Source organism: Patiria miniata, unplaced genomic scaffold, assembly GCF_015706575.1.
Source record: "Patiria miniata isolate m_02_andy unplaced genomic scaffold, ASM1570657v1 HiC_scaffold_30, whole genome shotgun sequence".
NCBI lineage: Eukaryota > Metazoa > Echinodermata > Asteroidea > Valvatida > Asterinidae > Patiria > Patiria miniata.
Window position 1 is genome coordinate 4,665,654 of NW_024037070.1, and position 16,364 is coordinate 4,682,017.

Consider the following 16,364-nt stretch of genomic DNA (forward strand, 5'->3'; position numbering starts at 1 on the left):
TCTCACAACACTCCCAGAAAAAGTCTTAATCAATATCAATTTTTCACTAGAAAGAAAGGAGAAAATCCAGAACAAAAAGCGAAAAATTATCGTTAAAATAATTATTCTGTGTAACGTTTATTTGAAATATTTTCCCGTCGCATATTTCTGTGAGAAATTAAGATAATAAACACCCTCAAAATTAAGTTTCCCGCGCCGAGCCGCGAAGTTAAATCTCCCGGGTGGCTGAAATTGTCATAAAGAAATAATCGTGAAATCCCATTTTTAATCTCGAAAAAGTAACTTTTAAGACTTAGAAATGTATTAGAAATTTAATGAGGTTCATGAACGATTAATTTCAACAGTTTCCGGTGAATTTTTTTGGTATTTTACGAGTGTTTTTAAAAGCCGGCGCGAACTTTTTCGCGGCAAAAATACGCCACCTTCGGTCGCCTAGCTAAGCGCGCGCCCGGGCCGGGCAGCTGCGCACTGGCGATGCGTACAGTTTGGCGGGGTTTCTCTCAGCAGCTGCATCAGAGAAAGGGCTGGCAGGGTTGCTCCGAATTTTTGGCTCTAATTTTGTTTCCCTGCTCTCGTATTTTGTCATCCTTTGAGATAAAAAGTATTTGATGATAAAACTAGATGGTAGCGGAGTTTCATGACCGCACGAGGTCCGGTTTTGTTGTTATAGCGTGAAAATCACAGGTACACCGGAGCAAAATCTGCCCGCTCTCTCGGCACTGTGTACCTTGACTTGATCGGCTCAGCAGTAAGTTGGTGAAATAAAATGTTGGATATTTTCATTATTTCCTCATAATTATTTAAGAATACTGAGTATATTGATGTTGATTAAACATCCTATCCGGATATCACAGGTTAGTTATTTGTATGGGATGCAAAAGAGTGAAAAATGGCCTACAATTTTTGGGCTGCCCATGGAATTCTGCCGAGTGCTAACACAAAGGAGTTCAGCGATTCCGATTTTCTTTACGGAGTTAGGTTAGAAAATGTCCTATATTTTTCTTATTTGTTTCCAGCTAGCATCCAAGTGAGCTGATCAGCTAGAAGAGATAATGTCGAGGAGACGAAGGTATGATATGTCTAATTTTGCCCAGAAACACTATTTTTAATTATTTTTTCCCTCTTTACATGTTTGTTCATGTTTGTTGGCTACGTTCGACCGCCACTTTTGCGACTTGACCAAAACTTTGACGTCCGTAGCAATGTCCATCATGTCCATTTTTCAAACCAAAATTCTGTCATTTTTGTCACCGATATTTAGCCAACGATTACAGACCAGGCAGGAGTGCCTACCGCCTGGCCAGGATAGTGAAGAAGAATTCACCATTTGCACAAGAAAGAGGAAAATTCGGGAAGATGATTCGGTAAGTTCGTGTAATTTTGTTTAGTCCACGTACACCGTACACGTACATGTACGTACCGGTGTTTTTGTACGCAGTGAACACGAACGTAAAATCGAACATAACATTATTGATTTCCCGGGGATCATGGGTCTTCGTGAAAACTTCAAAGGTCACTTAAGTTTAAGCCACAATTTTCCCCCTTTTCAGTGAAAATATTTCACATTTTCCAACAGGATGAAGAGCTGCATTCTGCTGAAATCCAAAGAAGGAGGCAACAGTTCCAAATTCAAGTGAGTTTTTGTGCAGTTTTGGAGATGGTTATCGTTTTATTGTTGGGTGCCGGCTTTTCGCGCCGGTGTGTTGTTTGAGGCGGTCTCCTGCAATTTCGCGGGTTAGTTAGGATCCCTTTGCCCTTGACATGGGTTGTGTACTTTCTGTTCAACCTGTGGCTGGGTGGTTCTCGGCAATCATTGGTTAATTCGTGTCACACGCAAATAGGTGCAAATTTATTACACAGCGTGAAAATAAAATGTCTATTCCTTTTGATTTGCTACACACTCAGACAATGTTTGTGTTAAAATTGTTCTGCTGATTTTAAATTTTTAACAAAGTTAACTTTGTTTACATTTTTATTTGGATAATATTTTTTGGAGCATTTTTTTTTTTCAAATGAAATGCATTGTCCATTTTCAAAAATATAATTAAGAAAATAAAATGTGTGGATTTGATCATAGGTGTATACACCAAGTACATTTTTGTTTTATAAATTGTATACTTTGCTATAAAATGGGGGGGGGGGGGTTGTAGATCATTATTTAAAGTAGATGTGATTCCCATCATTGAATGAATCTGTCATTCTCATCACATCAGTCATTTTATGTTACATGGCCAACAACTGTCGACACGATGCCCGTTGGATTAGGAAAATTGAATTTAGTGGATCTAAACCACAATATTATCTACGCAGTGGCTATTGTTACGGCAGCCGTAACGCATTTCCCATTTTCTATCGTTACGGTAGTACTGCAACTTTTATAAAAACATGAGAGGAAAATATAAATAAGAAGGAAAAAAGTGAATTTGAACGTTATAAAATTCGGACTTTATTTCCCTTTTAAAAAAAACCCTCCAAAGCCTAAGGTTAGAAAAGGAAAAAAAATTGAGTGCAAAACTGAGATGCGAACCCGCAACCTCGCGGTGCAAAATCCTACCCGCTATCGACTGAGCTGTCGCACTGTTCACCAAAACACGGGAAAACAAATAATTATATACCTGCGTGCGTATCAAAAAAGAATCGTTGAGGGCGCTAAAGAACGAATGCCGTAACGATAGCCACTTCGTATTATCTAACATCGCCAGGTTGGATAGGAATTTTTTTTACACAAATTCCATTTTTCAGTGAAATCAAGTATGCGAGATATGGACTTTACACTACAAAATACCACTTTACACTGAAAATTGTAATTTCAACTGGGGTTATGAGAAAATTGACAAGGGTATAATCAGTAAATTTTAATAAAATCTCAACACCAAATTGATCTTCCAATATAGACTGTAATCACAATGAGCAGTCTAGACTATCTACAGAGCAATACTTCCGAGGGTAGCCAATTATTAGCTGATGAGTACAAAAAAATGGCGTGGATAATTTATTGACTTTATGATGAAAACTAGTGAGTGTCTTAATTAATACTTAAATGATTTTGGCATAAGATAGATTCATGTTTAAGCAAAAAGCTTAAGCCAGATTCTTGACTTTATTGACTTTTGCCTTTTAAAAAAATGACACGGTTGACGGAAACGGTAGTAAAATGGGAACTTAAGTAATATCCGACTTTGGTCATTATTATTCAGTGCTACAACCCCAACTGGAATTCCTCTGAAACCACTCACACTTCCCCTGCTTTCATTGTCTGTAGATGACCAGTGAGCATGAAAAAGCTTTTATGTCTACAATTCCCCCCCCCCCAACAATCCTTCACTGTTAAGCCCTCATTTGCAATTGTTCCTAATGTGGCATGACTGGACATGCCCCATTCAACCTGAAAAGGAAGTGGTCACAAATCGGGCATTGTGTGTTTGCTTGAAGGTTGACCTTTGAACTCTTGGTGGTGGGTTCTTGGTTGGTTCTACTCCTAAATACTCCGCGTGGGAGTTTATACAGGAGGCCAGAAACACCGAGGCAAAGCCCTTCTCTTAGCGACAAGTGTCACTGGGTTCTTTGACATGCATTGCAATACGCAACACACGGGACCTACGGCTTTACGTCCCATCCAAAGGACGAAGCAATAATGGTTAAGTGCCTTGCTTAAGGGCACAAGTGTCCGGGCCTGGGCTCGAACCCACGCTACTGTTGCCTCTGAAACACCAGAGCACGAGTCCGGTGCTCTTAACCACTAGGCCATGACACTCCACTATTCCAGGCAACCCCCCCCCCCCCCCCGAACACCCCTTCACTGGGATATGAAAAGTTTGCTACATTTATGCCTTACATAAATGCCAGAGTTGTCAGTGCGTTACAAGTAAAGTTGTGTTGTAATACCAACAAAATAGTGTCCCCAAAAACCTTTTCCTCAGTTTATTTTCCTCATAAAAATTGGAAATTGTCAAAACCATTTTCTGGCTTGTTTAACCTCAACTTATTTCAACATTTAACAATCTGTGTAGTCTTCATTCAAAAGTGATTTTTTTTTTCTCCCCCTAGAATTGCTGGGTTCCAATTTCGGAGTCGAGTGCCATTGAGACGTCGTCGCTCATACCCACCCCGCACCAGGAGCCCACGACCCCGTCCGAGCAACTCCTAGAGTCCGGGTCCAAGTTCCGCTTCCGCAACCTTTTCCCCACCCCGCTTGCTGACAGACGGTCCCCCTTGCCCATTCTGAACTGGGCCGACTCGGCCGAGGTGTGGCGGGTCATGCTCGAGAAAGAGAACAACTATGTACACAACACCAGGGTGTTGGACAGACATCCTAGCTTAGAGCCCCGGATGAGGACCATTCTTCTGGACTGGTTGATTGAAGTGAGTAGAAGCCAGCAATTCCTGACCGTAATTTCCCAGGTTGCCCCGCTCGCAGCGAGCGAGGCCGGAAATATCAGGGTGTGCTACCCGCAGATGACGGCCTGAACCCGTCTGGCATCGAGGTTTGTGGAAAACAATCCCATGCCTGGGTTCGGTCAGTGTCAAAATAATCCTGGCACAAACTGGTTAAGACTTGTGATGGACTTCACTACAGAACAGGCATAAATCTGCCTAAACGCATTTTCGTCTGCCATGATAAATTTGTTTCATACAGCGTAATTTATTACAGAGGCAAAATTAATGCCGCACTACAACGCCGCAAAGGAGTATGTGATTTTACACTGGTACTCATTTCGAGTTGACATTGCTTCCCTGCAGGTCTGTGAAGTTTACCGGTTACACAGGGAGACGTTTTACCTTGCCGCCGACTTTGTAGATAGATATTTGTCGAAAGCCAGCAACCTACCAAAGACCAAGCTGCAGCTTATAGGAATAACGGCGTTGTTCATCGCAGCCAAACTAGAAGTAAGTCACGAAAATCGTGTGCGGAAACCCATAGCAGTAGGTGTTTTGTGAAACACACGAGAATGCTTTTATAAAGGACAAACCAACAAAGAGCTGTGCCCTTAAAGCCAGAGTCCATCATTTGCAGCTATCCAAAAAGTAACTGGCGTAATTAGTGTTGAAAAACATTCTTGCTTGAAAGATAGTAAGGGGACTAAACTCCCTGTGAAATTATTCTTTCTGGCAAGCTGTCATTTTGAAGAAATCAACGAAAGAAGGCCTTTCCAACCGTGCGTCTTAAGACGCACCGTTGGAAATTTCCATTAGTAGTTCATTTTTTTAGCGTGGACACAACGCACACATGGTTGCTATAATTCGTTGGATCAGTGCGCGACATCGCGTAGCTGCAATCGGCTATTGAGAACGTGTCTCGGACGCTGAATTAAGGCCCAATTCAAAACATGATTCAGCAGCTTTTGATTTGAAAACGAGATCCTAGAATGTTGTTTTTCTCGAAATATACAGCTGAAACTGAGCTGAAACTTCATCAGGTTAGTTGTTTAGCACACTTCTTTAGATTTTGAGCACTTTTGTTGCTTCAAACGAACAAAATGCACAAATTACAAATGATGGACTATACCTTTAAAACTGCCCAAAAAATTGCCCTTTGTTGTAGATTTTTTTTGCCTATAGTCCGTGCAGAATTCTGTTCATCATCTGCTTGCGAAACACTCCAGAATATCGCAGAAAACACACTATTTTATCTGCTGCTTTGTTCACAATGATGAAAGTTGGGCAGATTTCTCTTAGGCCAAAAAAAAAAGTCTCCGGTTTCTGGTATGCGCGCGCGTCGTCGTAGCCATGCGCGTCGGCAAAATGAAAAAGTTTTTTTTTCAATGAAAGATGATGTCTCAAAACCGCCAAACTCACTGGTTTAACTGGCATCCTGCTGCTGCACAATTTTAACGTGTTTTTAGATGGGGTTATGATCGAGAATAAGCTTTATGTGGCCTCTCTGGACTCCCATATATTTGCACTAAGTTTAGTCGGGCACCATTTGCAGTCATCAGCCGACATTTGTAGCAAAAAAGTCAGGTAAAAAAAAAAAAAAAGCCGTGTCGCCGCACCACTTTTTGGGCAAGCTCCATACCAGAAACCGGAGACTTTTTTTTTTTTTGGCTTTAACGGCAAATTTTTTCTTTAAAAAAAATTTCTTATCATTCCAAAAGGTTTTACAAAGATCTGCATGTTCCACAAAATTCTCATACTCCAAAAGCTTTAGCAATTGTCTCCTTAGAAATGTTATGTTAATTTAGCATCAAGGCCCGGGCACCCTATTTTGTTGCAATCCGTCATCTTTTATTTTCCCCCGAAACAGGAAATTTATCCACCAAAGCTTGCCGAGTTTGCCTACGTCACAGACGGCGCCAGCTCAGAGCAAGAAATCCTCGACCAAGAACTGGTCATGCTAAAGGTAAGAAAAAAACTCCATCATTTATCTCAAAATTTTAAGGCTGATCAGACATGTTTCACACCATTAGCTTTGAATCCCAGAACGACATAAAGGATTGAGTTTTCAGTCCCTACCTAAGGCTACCTGGTTTCCCTATATTCCCCAGAATGTCTCAAATCATCTTACAATTCTTATTTCTTGAACCTTAAATTATAAATACAATCACATAAAAGTGCTTACAGCTTTTAGTGTAGGTTACAAACTCTGTGTATATAGGCCTCTTCAAACGCCCCGTGAAAGCAAATGCGAATTTGTGAAATTACAGCCAGTTTTCGCTTCACAAATTCACAAAAGGTGAACCCATTTCAACTCTGGCGAATATTCATAGCGAATGTTCCATGATATCAAAAGTCGATTCCCATGAAGTAGAACCAGCCTTATCGATGGTGAGTCATAAAAAATGTTACCTCTATCCATGGACACTTCTGTGCAGATGTGTAACATTGAAGGTTTGTTATTTAAATTGAAAATTGATAGCGTGCACTGTGTTCAGTAGATCTATCTCATAGGACGCCATCTTCGTAGGAAAAATACAGCTGCGTGTTCAACGCCATCATGTGCGTGTGCGCGCAGTGTGCTCACAGTGTGCAAAATAAACATGCACGTGAGTTGCTGGAAATTATTTCTTTGAAATACGACGCAGCCGATGCGATTCACGAAAATTTGATGCCCAAAATGTCGATGCACATGGCAATCTGTAGGTCGTAACGCCAATTGAGAGAGACCCATTGCACATGCAAACCAGTTAGCATGTGCAAAATGTCCTTCATTGTCGTTCACTGACTTCTAATGCTGAGTACGCTTCAAAAGTTCGGAATTTTTATTGTATGATTCTGTAAATTTCGAAGAATTTTGTCACCGACTGATTGAAGTTGTAATTGTTCACATCCCTTTGCAGGTATTGAAGTGGGATCTCTCGCCAGTAACGGTCAACACATGGTTGAATATCTACCTTCAGCTCAGTCGACGTAGTCACACGACCCGCAGCAACCACAACTTCCTACTACCGGAGTACTCAGGACACCAGTTTGTGCAAGTAGCTCAGGTGGGTGGTAGATAGATGGGAAAAGATTCACAATCAGCCTCTTGAGATATGACAAACACAATGGGCCTTAATCACGAGTTGGCCATTTTTGTTGAGTTCCCTGACTGTATTTCATTAATTGTTAACTGTTGAATTGGATGGCGCCAAACTATTTATGCAGGCACTGTCATTTTTTTTTTAAATATGGCTTTAAACATTAGGGAATGTTTAATTACATATTTAAAATTATTTATTGAGGCAGACTGGAATTGATTATGAATTAAATTGCTCTCTTTTCTCTTCGCAAGTTAAAAAAAATTAAGATTTTACCTAACTTTCAATTCAATATGGCCGACTCGTGAATAGGCCCATAGGAGGCATTGTGTGGCGTGTAAAATTACAAGTTGTGATCTCATGACAACAATTTGGGTGGGTTGAAAAATGTTGACATCATAGAGTACTAGACCTGTGCGAGTAGTGGATTTTTCTACTCGAGTACTCGCAAAGAAATTACTTGCGAGTAGTCGAGTACTCCTAAGTAGTTAACCAAATTCCCATAAAAGCAGACAAATGACATATACATTTGTGTGACGGGAAATAACTACAAGCCCATAGCGTGCATGTCGCACCGCATTCTTCAGCACTGAGTTATCCTTACTGTGCGACGTTTTGAGTCATTTACATTTTTGACGAATGGGATCCTAGGGAGAGAGAGGTGGAGGGAGTGATTCCCTGTTTGCAGGGGACGTATTGAGCTATGAACCATAAACCCTAAATTGCTACTCGCGAGTACCTGCTTTATCTCGCCAAGACAAGTACTCGAGTAGATGAAAAACTATGAGTAGAACAACGAGTAGCATAAACTACTCGCAAGTACTCAAGCAATCGAGTTACTCGCCCAGCAGTACAGGGTACAACAGGGCTCTCTCAATGACCAAGCTGACCCGGCATACATCTGGGTACCGGAAAGTCAGCGTCGCCATTGTAGTAGGCAAAGATCATATAGTGCCACATGCAGTAGTAGGCAAACCTCCAAAGCTGTGGTGGATGGCAAATAACTGAGAAAACGTGGAGCCAATACCCAGGGCTGGGTCGGCACGATTATGACAATGTTACACGGCACAGCTAGTGACCATTATGCCATTTTGATACAGAATTTGAAATTACGTGCGAAAATAGGCCCTATTGTCTGATTTACAATGCACGACGTGGTTGCTAACCAAATGCTTGCCTACTGCAATGGTGACCGATCACGGTGAGACCAAATGGTCATGTGGTACTTTGATGTCATACGATCGGACTCTACATGAAATCAAAACCATGAGAAAGATACTTGGATAGCTGCGTTGCCTATTCGCTCTTTTCACACTCCGCCATTGGGCATGCACAGCCTCGATCTGGCAACTTTACACAATAAAAATAGCCGGTTCAGTGATCTGAACCCCGACACGGGAATCACTGAACCGGCTGTATTTATTGTGTAAGGTTGCCAGATCGAGGCTGTGCATGCCCATGGCGGAAGTGTGAAAAGAGCGAATTGGCAACTTCTAGGGCATGACGTCACAGATGACATGGTCTATATGACTAAATGTTACTCACTCTGAAATGTTATCAAAATCAAGCTTTCTCAAATCCCTGAGCACTTTAAGGTTTTCTAACGTCTTTTTTTTTTATTATTCCACAGCTTCTAGATTTGTGTATATTAGACCTAGGATGTCTCCAGTTTGACTACAGCATCGTAGCTGCATCAGCGTTGTATCATATGATGTCTCAAGAACTAGCGTTGGAAGTGACAGGTATTAAAGGACATTACTGTTAAAAAAGGCTACCCTTAATGTGTATTTATGCGGATACTGCCAGTTTTGGCGCACAAGGCGCTACATCATTATTACCCTGCTCATTGGGCCAATGCAAACATTCCAAAGTCAAACTCAGCTCCCTGGGGAATATACAGCTCGATGCTGCCCATTTTGGCACAAAGCAGCTGAAATCAACCACGGTTAACCATCTCTGCCCTCACAGGTACCCAATTTACTCCTGGGTGGGGAGAAGCAATGAGTAACAAAGTGCCTTGCCCAGGGCGCACGCACCACAGCCCCAGGCTGGACTCGAACCCACAACCTGCAGAATAACCCGCAGACCACAAATTCCATGCTCCAGAACAGAGTAAAAAAGTAAAAGTTAAGGGGACGAACCTGCGCTCACAGGAACGGAGTGCCCATCTCTCTTTCGAAGCAGTTAAACCAGACTCAATGCTGCTGCTGTGGGGGGATCACCACACCTCCACAGCGAGTAATTACCTTCCCAGCATTGAATATTGCCGGTACCCATTCAACACCTGGGTTGAGAGGAGTAATTGAGGTAAAGCGCCTCACTCAAGGGCACAACACGCACGGCCACAGCAGGGCTTGAACCCACAATCCCACGGTCATTGAACTTGTGCTCAACCGCTAGACCACACTTGGGCTCGAGGCCACGCCCCTCCCCCCCCCCCCCCATTATTTTTCTGGTCTCGGATAATGACCACTATTCCCTGGAAGCACAATATGCATCTCAGATCCTCTCTTGTCATCAATTCTGTTCTGTTCTGTTTTAAAGTTTTATTTTTGAACTTGATATTTTCCAGGTCTCAAGTGGGACGACATTGCTGCCTGTGTTCACTGGATGTCGGCGTTTGCAATAACGATACGGGAGGCGGGGCTTGTGGAGTTGAAGGGATTCCGAAATATCTACGCTGACGAGGCCCACAATATCCAAACACATGCCAATCAACTTAGCAGCCTGGTGAGCTGTTTTATTTGATTTTTTTTTTTTTTTTTTTAAGGGATTGTTTGCATCCGTCCAGCACCCAATTTCAGCGCTGCAACGCGTCGCAACTCGAGTTACGACGTGTAACACATCGTATCATCCATTTCAAGAAGGTTGGGATGTGTTGAAAGCGTCGTAAGTTCCTTGACAATGGCTTAAAATATGTCGCAAGTTACGACGTGTCTAGTGGTCATCGGAAAATAAGAAGAGTCTCTTTCTTAGCCAGTTCAATGCCATAAACATTACATTAACGAGATCATAATACCGAGGCAATGTGTGTAAAGTTGTAAAAAGAAAATTCATAGAATAATTATGAATTAGACTGGAATATTGCCGTAAAAATTTCAAAGTAGCTATATAGTCCACTGAGAGCTTGTTTTCCTTCAAAATTTCATCGCACGACCGCCATTTTGTTTGACCTTTTAACAAATTTCGAGCTGAGATCCGACGACTCTTTGTTGAATATCAGACGACTATTTACTGTACACTGACTAAATACATAAATATTCACTGAGTTGTGTTATAAATACACATACGACGCGTCGCACTTACGACGTGTTTTGTGGAATTGATCGCACGATCGCAGCGAGAGTTTGATGAAATCGGGTGCAGGTAACCATGTCCAAACTCAAGAAGACACCATGTCACCAAGCATTTACTGCTTCACGTCGTGATTATTTTTGCCGAAAATTTTGGTTTTTTGCCAAAGGCAAAATTTTTCAGCCAACTTCTTCAGCAAGAGTAATTTCAACAGTATTTGTACAATATTGCTTGCCGAAACCTCATTATTTATATACTCTGAGGTGTGCACTGGAGCGTAAATGGTTGTTAATAGGCCGTGCACAACAGCCAGTTCAAGAGCAGCACACAGTCCGCCTCCACAGACTTCACGGACTTTGTGTGTGTGTGTACAATACAAAAGGCACGAGGGATTAGTGTGTTTAGACGTCACCCGGAGGCAAGTCAAGGCAATCTTGACATTTTGGCCCATCAGCTGTGCCTGTGTATTAAAACAGCCAGTGCGTGTTATCACATCTTTCGATGCACACTGGTAAGGGGCATCCAGTCCACACTGGATGACGTGTATACCTGCAAAGGTTTTGTGGTATTCGGAACGAATGACGGATAAACACGCAGGGAACACGGCCGGAAATATCTGTCAGCGACCCGCTCGCAGCGAGCGAGGCCGGAAATATGAGTGTGCTGCCCGAGGGTGATGGCTTCAACCCGCCTGGCATGAGGTCGAGCGAAAAGTAATCCTGCGCCTCGTTCTGTTTTTGTCAAAATAATCCCGGCTTGAACTGGTTAATAGTAAAAAGCAAAACAAAAATTCTTTTGAACTACTCCTGAAACAGTTTGATGACCGTTATTTTCAATTTCCCACCCACAGGACAAAGCTTTGGAGAGACTACAGGAGATCACGCGGCCCATCGACAGTAGCCCAATCCACATGGCCGGGGTTCTGACCCCTCCCCACAGCCACCACAAAGGTCACGCGCAGAGCATCAGTCTATGAAACCAGGTCGGCCTTATTTTCCATCAAATCCTAAGCAACTTACGGGTGTACTGTGTTTATTTTTTTCAACTACAGCTGATTAAGAAATGTCGTTTTTGGAGAAGGAAAAATGAAATGCTGTATATTCTTTCTTCGAGATTTAAGTGTGGATTATATCCAGAATATTCTTTTATATCAAGCTTGTTATAACTGTACACAATGTACATCACTGTTTCAGCAGCTATGATGATATTCAGGAATTGCGTGTGAAAGTGAGCAACTGTCCTTTTTTTTTTCAAGAAAAGTTTGGTAAAATATCCACACGCAAAAAAAACATGTATTAGATACACCTCCAACTGCTGCACTTCCAACTACAGGGAAAATATGTCAGTACTTAATATGAGTATATCCTCATTGCCATAAGTGCCTACTATATTTCAGTTTTATTGTTTATTGAATGAGTGACATGTATAGATGGAATTTTCACGATGTCATAATCACTGCGCCTTTATAAACCGATCCAATAATCCTCCTGCTGTCTGAACAGTCACAGACTGTCAAATCGATCCTTTTCCCCTGCCATGCCTTTTACACATGCTGGTCACCAACAGTCGGATCATATTTCAAGCAAGCACTGTGACTAGTCAAATTCAGGCACCAGACAAAAACAGGCAAGTGGTAGGCACAGCTGGCTTATCAATCACCTACAGTCAAAACATAGCTGCATCAAGTTACATAAACAGTCACAGCCAGTCAATCCTGCTTAATGTAGGCTGGGAGCTGTTGAAAACAGTCATTTGTTTGATTTTGACTGAAAGGACTACTTGGCAGAGGATGTTTGTTTGCGTAGGAGGGTTAAGCCCAGCCTTCTCCGCACGTGGGCACCAACGTGCACTTCTCTCCAATGCCCCACTGCATGTTCCTGCCGTGCCAGCAGTAGGCGTGATTTAAGGCAAACCTCACGCCAGCAATCCCCAGCTCTGGTATGGGATGGGCTCTTTGTTCCATTCTCACTGAATATAACAATTTGAGGATGCATGCTGGTTATATGTTTACTTGTTTTCTTTTTTTACCATTTTTCAGGTACAAACGGGTAATTTATTGTTTATGTAACATGCAATTATTCAGTAGCATATGACCAAAAGTGCCTTAAAAACCTCTGGAAAGAATGTAGTATCCAGACGCCACTTCTTTTGGTTGTGTACAAAGTCTATGGAGAGTCGAGTGCCAGTCCCAGATTCGTGTCTTTTCAACAAATATGTTAGTTATGGCTGAATGTCTCCAGTAGTTTACTACACAGTGTTGGATTCTGATGGATTCTGTTGGATTCTGATGGATTCAGACAGCTTCTTAGCCAAAAAAAAAAAAAATTCAAAGGAGTTTAAGGGCCGGTCTCAATTCATATCCGGAACGACTTTCGGACAAGTTGCGTGGAGAATTATTCACTTTGTCCTGAAGAAGCTCTGCATTTGTCCCGGACATGTTCCGGGGAAATTGTCATCAGTAACTGCTTGACCAACCAATACTAATAACTCCATTGGGGGAAGAATCCTGCTACTTACATCCGATACAGTGTCGGCAAATTTTTCTGGAACTCGTCCCGGATATGACTTTAGACAAGCCCTAAAATGACCCCTTTTTTGCGTTTGTGTTGGTGTCTTAATGTTTGTTTTATGCTTGTTTTTGAGTTTCAGTGGTAGGAAGCCCGATTTTCATCTAGTAACTGAACTGTTTTACGTATTTATTCCAAATTTTTAATTAGGTCGAAAATCAATTTGTGCCTTTGGGGGAAATCTTAAATGAATTAAGTTAAATATACATGTATTTAACAATTTCTTGTAGAAAAAAAAAACACATTGTACATACAAAGTTAAATAATAAGTTTTATAATGACATAAGTACTTCAAAGATAACTGTGAAATTTGGACTTAAGTCTTTTTTCTTCTGGTCAAAAGACCAAATTTCTTGTTCCCTCTTTTCGTATATTGAATATGTATAATGGTTTTGACTAGATTCAATCCACAAACAGGGTATATACACATGGATTTTGGGGGGAGGAAGTTAAATTTGAGTCATAAAGTTTAACATAGTCATAGTTTTTTTTGGGGGGGGGTTCGGAATATATCCACTTCAGAATATTCAATCGAGGACTTGGTGACAATGCTTAAAGAGGATTTTAATTCAGGAAATGTTTGTTTAAAAGCAGATGCAGAAGAAAAAAAAATGAGTTTCGAAGGAAGTTATTCAAAGTGAGTAAAGTCCGTCACGAGCAAATGTGGCCCATCAGGCCAGCGTTTATCACCAGTTTCAGTCGCATAAAATGAATGAGAATATTTCTACTCCCCCTGGATGGGATGCTAGTCCAACGCAGGTTACTCCCCAGCTAATGCCGGTACCCATTTATACTTCTGGGTGGAGAGAGGCAAGTTGAAGTTGGTGAAGTGGCTTGCCCAAGGACACAACATATGGCCAGCAGCTGGTTTCGAACCCATGACCTGATCATGAGTCACGAACCCTAACCACTAGGCCACACTCGCCCCTTTGAAGGAAGTTAAAATTACATGTATTCAGACTTAGTCTAAAGAAGACTTCTGAAAGGAAAATAATAGAAGATTATACCCAATTCAAAAGAAACCTCGAAAAAAAAATGCCTAATAATGAGATTTGTGGTATTTCTACAATATACACATGTTGGAATCGGTTGGAAACCCACAGGGGCGGGCACAGGAGGAAAATTGTGTGTGTTGGGGGGGGGGGGAGGACACCAACCTTTTAAAACTTGAAGCCCAGTGTTAACAGATTAAAGACTTCTTTTAAAACGTGACTTATGTACTGATCTAAACCTTTTAGCCCTAAAACAGAGTTTTTCCTTTCATGAACTTGAGTTGTTTTGTTGACACAAAATGTCAGATTTTGCACTATTCCTTCGAGTTTTGTCAATTTTAAGTTAAAAGTAAATATCACTGCCATGGCAGTAATACAAATTAATTTCCCTGACTTTGCTTTTGAGGTTGTCTTTGGCAGTATTTGTTTTGAAATTTACTTACTAGAAATATTATGCCATAAACATTCTTGAATGTAGTAATGTGTATGCAATAGTGGCCTCAGGCCAGTAAATGATAATAATTTGACATTCCGATCTTCCCGATTACCTTTAAAATAACTGTTATTATTTGAGTTTGGCAACTCATAGAAAATAATGGCTCTGACTATTTAAGTTTGTAGTGTTCTTTACTGTGGCGTATAAGACATATATTTATCGTTTTATTGTACAGAAAGTTTCTATTAGTATTTTGTTTTATGGTTTTTTTTGTCTTCATCGTAAGGAGCAGACATTTCCATTCAAGAAAAAATGTAATGAGTAACTTGATGTTTGATGGAATTTGTGTATTTAATCGTTATTTCTTGTCATTTATTTGGGACTTAGGAAAGTCCTGAAATTTCTCCTGTACTACTTTTAATTATAGTTTGTTTCTGTAATAATTTTGATAAGTTTAAAAGTAATATATAACATCTGCTTTTGCTGTAATATTCAGAGATGGATGGATTTGGGGGTGAGTATTTAATAGCAAATATCGTTCCACTGACCTGTTTAAAGTTTAGTGTTAGTGGATGTCGTGGAAAAAAAACACAAGAAAAAAATGCTGTTTTTGTAGTCCGGTTCCCTGACCCGATGCTTCATATGAAACCAAACAATTTATAGACGTTAGGGAATTGTCGGGTCAGGGAACCAGACTATAGCTGGCTTGCACCCGTTCATGGATATCATGTAAGCGATTGCAAAATGTGGACAAATTTAATTCGGTCAATGAATTCGGTCAATTGAAAATGATAGCATGCGAGACGCAAGGATTCACAACATGCTTTGAGTTTGAGACTATTATTTACTTACACAGGCATGCAACTTTTCCTCGGATCTGCTGATTTCCTCGTTTTTTACTTCTCATGAATGCCATTACAAATTGAAAAACACTGTACATAGTATTGTGTGGTTTGGAATTTCCTTGTTTTTCCTAATTTCCCAGTTGCATGCCTGCTTACAGCCCTATAAGGTATTTCATAATAATGTGGCAGTTCCGTGTTTTTAAAAGTTTGCAAATGTTGTACATTGCCTTAATTTCAGCAACCATGTATGTTGCTTAGAAAATGAAGATAGAGTAAAAACTGCAACAACATTACCATTATTGACTGCGAAATGGACAACTCACAGGGCAGCAATTTCATTGTATGTGTGCATATGTTACTTGAAGTTCGTATTTGTCCGTAAAGGTAATATAAAACATTTGTAAACTTCAAAAAAACAAAACTACTAGATTATTATGAAATACCTTATTTGACTGTAAGTGAATAATAGTCTCAAGCATCCTGTGAAATCATGGCACCTGGTGTGCTGTCTTTTTTAAGAAAAGTGGAAATTTTGTATAAATTTCCAACCATGGTCGGCCGACCATCTTTTGGAAAAAAAAATGAGTTTTTCAAAATACTGCCCCCAATTTACCAAATTTAGTTAGTCCACATTTTGTTTGGAATGAGTTACACAGCTGTGAAGGTCCAAGCCAGCTAGTCTGGTTCCCTGACCTTACCATTTCCTGACGTCTATAAATTGCTGTGTTTCCTCTGAAGTAGGGTCAGGAATCAGACTACAAGAACAGCAATTT

At 40.8% G+C, this 16,364-nt stretch overlaps 1 protein-coding gene across 1 annotated transcript; it reads left to right on the forward strand.

Annotated features, from left to right (window-relative positions):
* The first annotated feature begins 455 nt into the window (after positions 1-455).
* LOC119739241 (G1/S-specific cyclin-E-like) lies at positions 456-13,558 on the forward strand. Its single transcript, XM_038214098.1, has 11 exons — positions 456-748; positions 1,017-1,069; positions 1,262-1,364; positions 1,577-1,633; positions 4,048-4,362; positions 4,741-4,887; positions 6,245-6,340; positions 7,278-7,424; positions 9,088-9,199; positions 10,030-10,187; positions 11,602-13,558. The coding sequence occupies exons 2-11, from the start codon at positions 1,053-1,055 to the stop codon at positions 11,725-11,727; spliced, it is 1,278 nt and encodes a 425-aa protein (XP_038070026.1). The 5' UTR covers positions 456-748; positions 1,017-1,052; the 3' UTR covers positions 11,728-13,558.
* The last annotated feature ends 2,806 nt before the right edge of the window (positions 13,559-16,364 follow it).

What these genes read in the sequence shown, in the direction of transcription:
- LOC119739241 (XM_038214098.1), top strand. An exon ending in AAATTCGGGAAGATGATTCG is followed by an intron (nt 1,365 to 1,576) that starts GTAAGTTCGTGT and finishes ATTTTCCAACAG; the next exon opens with GATGAAGAGCTGCATTCTGC. An exon ending in CCAATCAACTTAGCAGCCTG is followed by an intron (nt 10,188 to 11,601) that starts GTGAGCTGTTTT and finishes TCCCACCCACAG; the next exon opens with GACAAAGCTTTGGAGAGACT.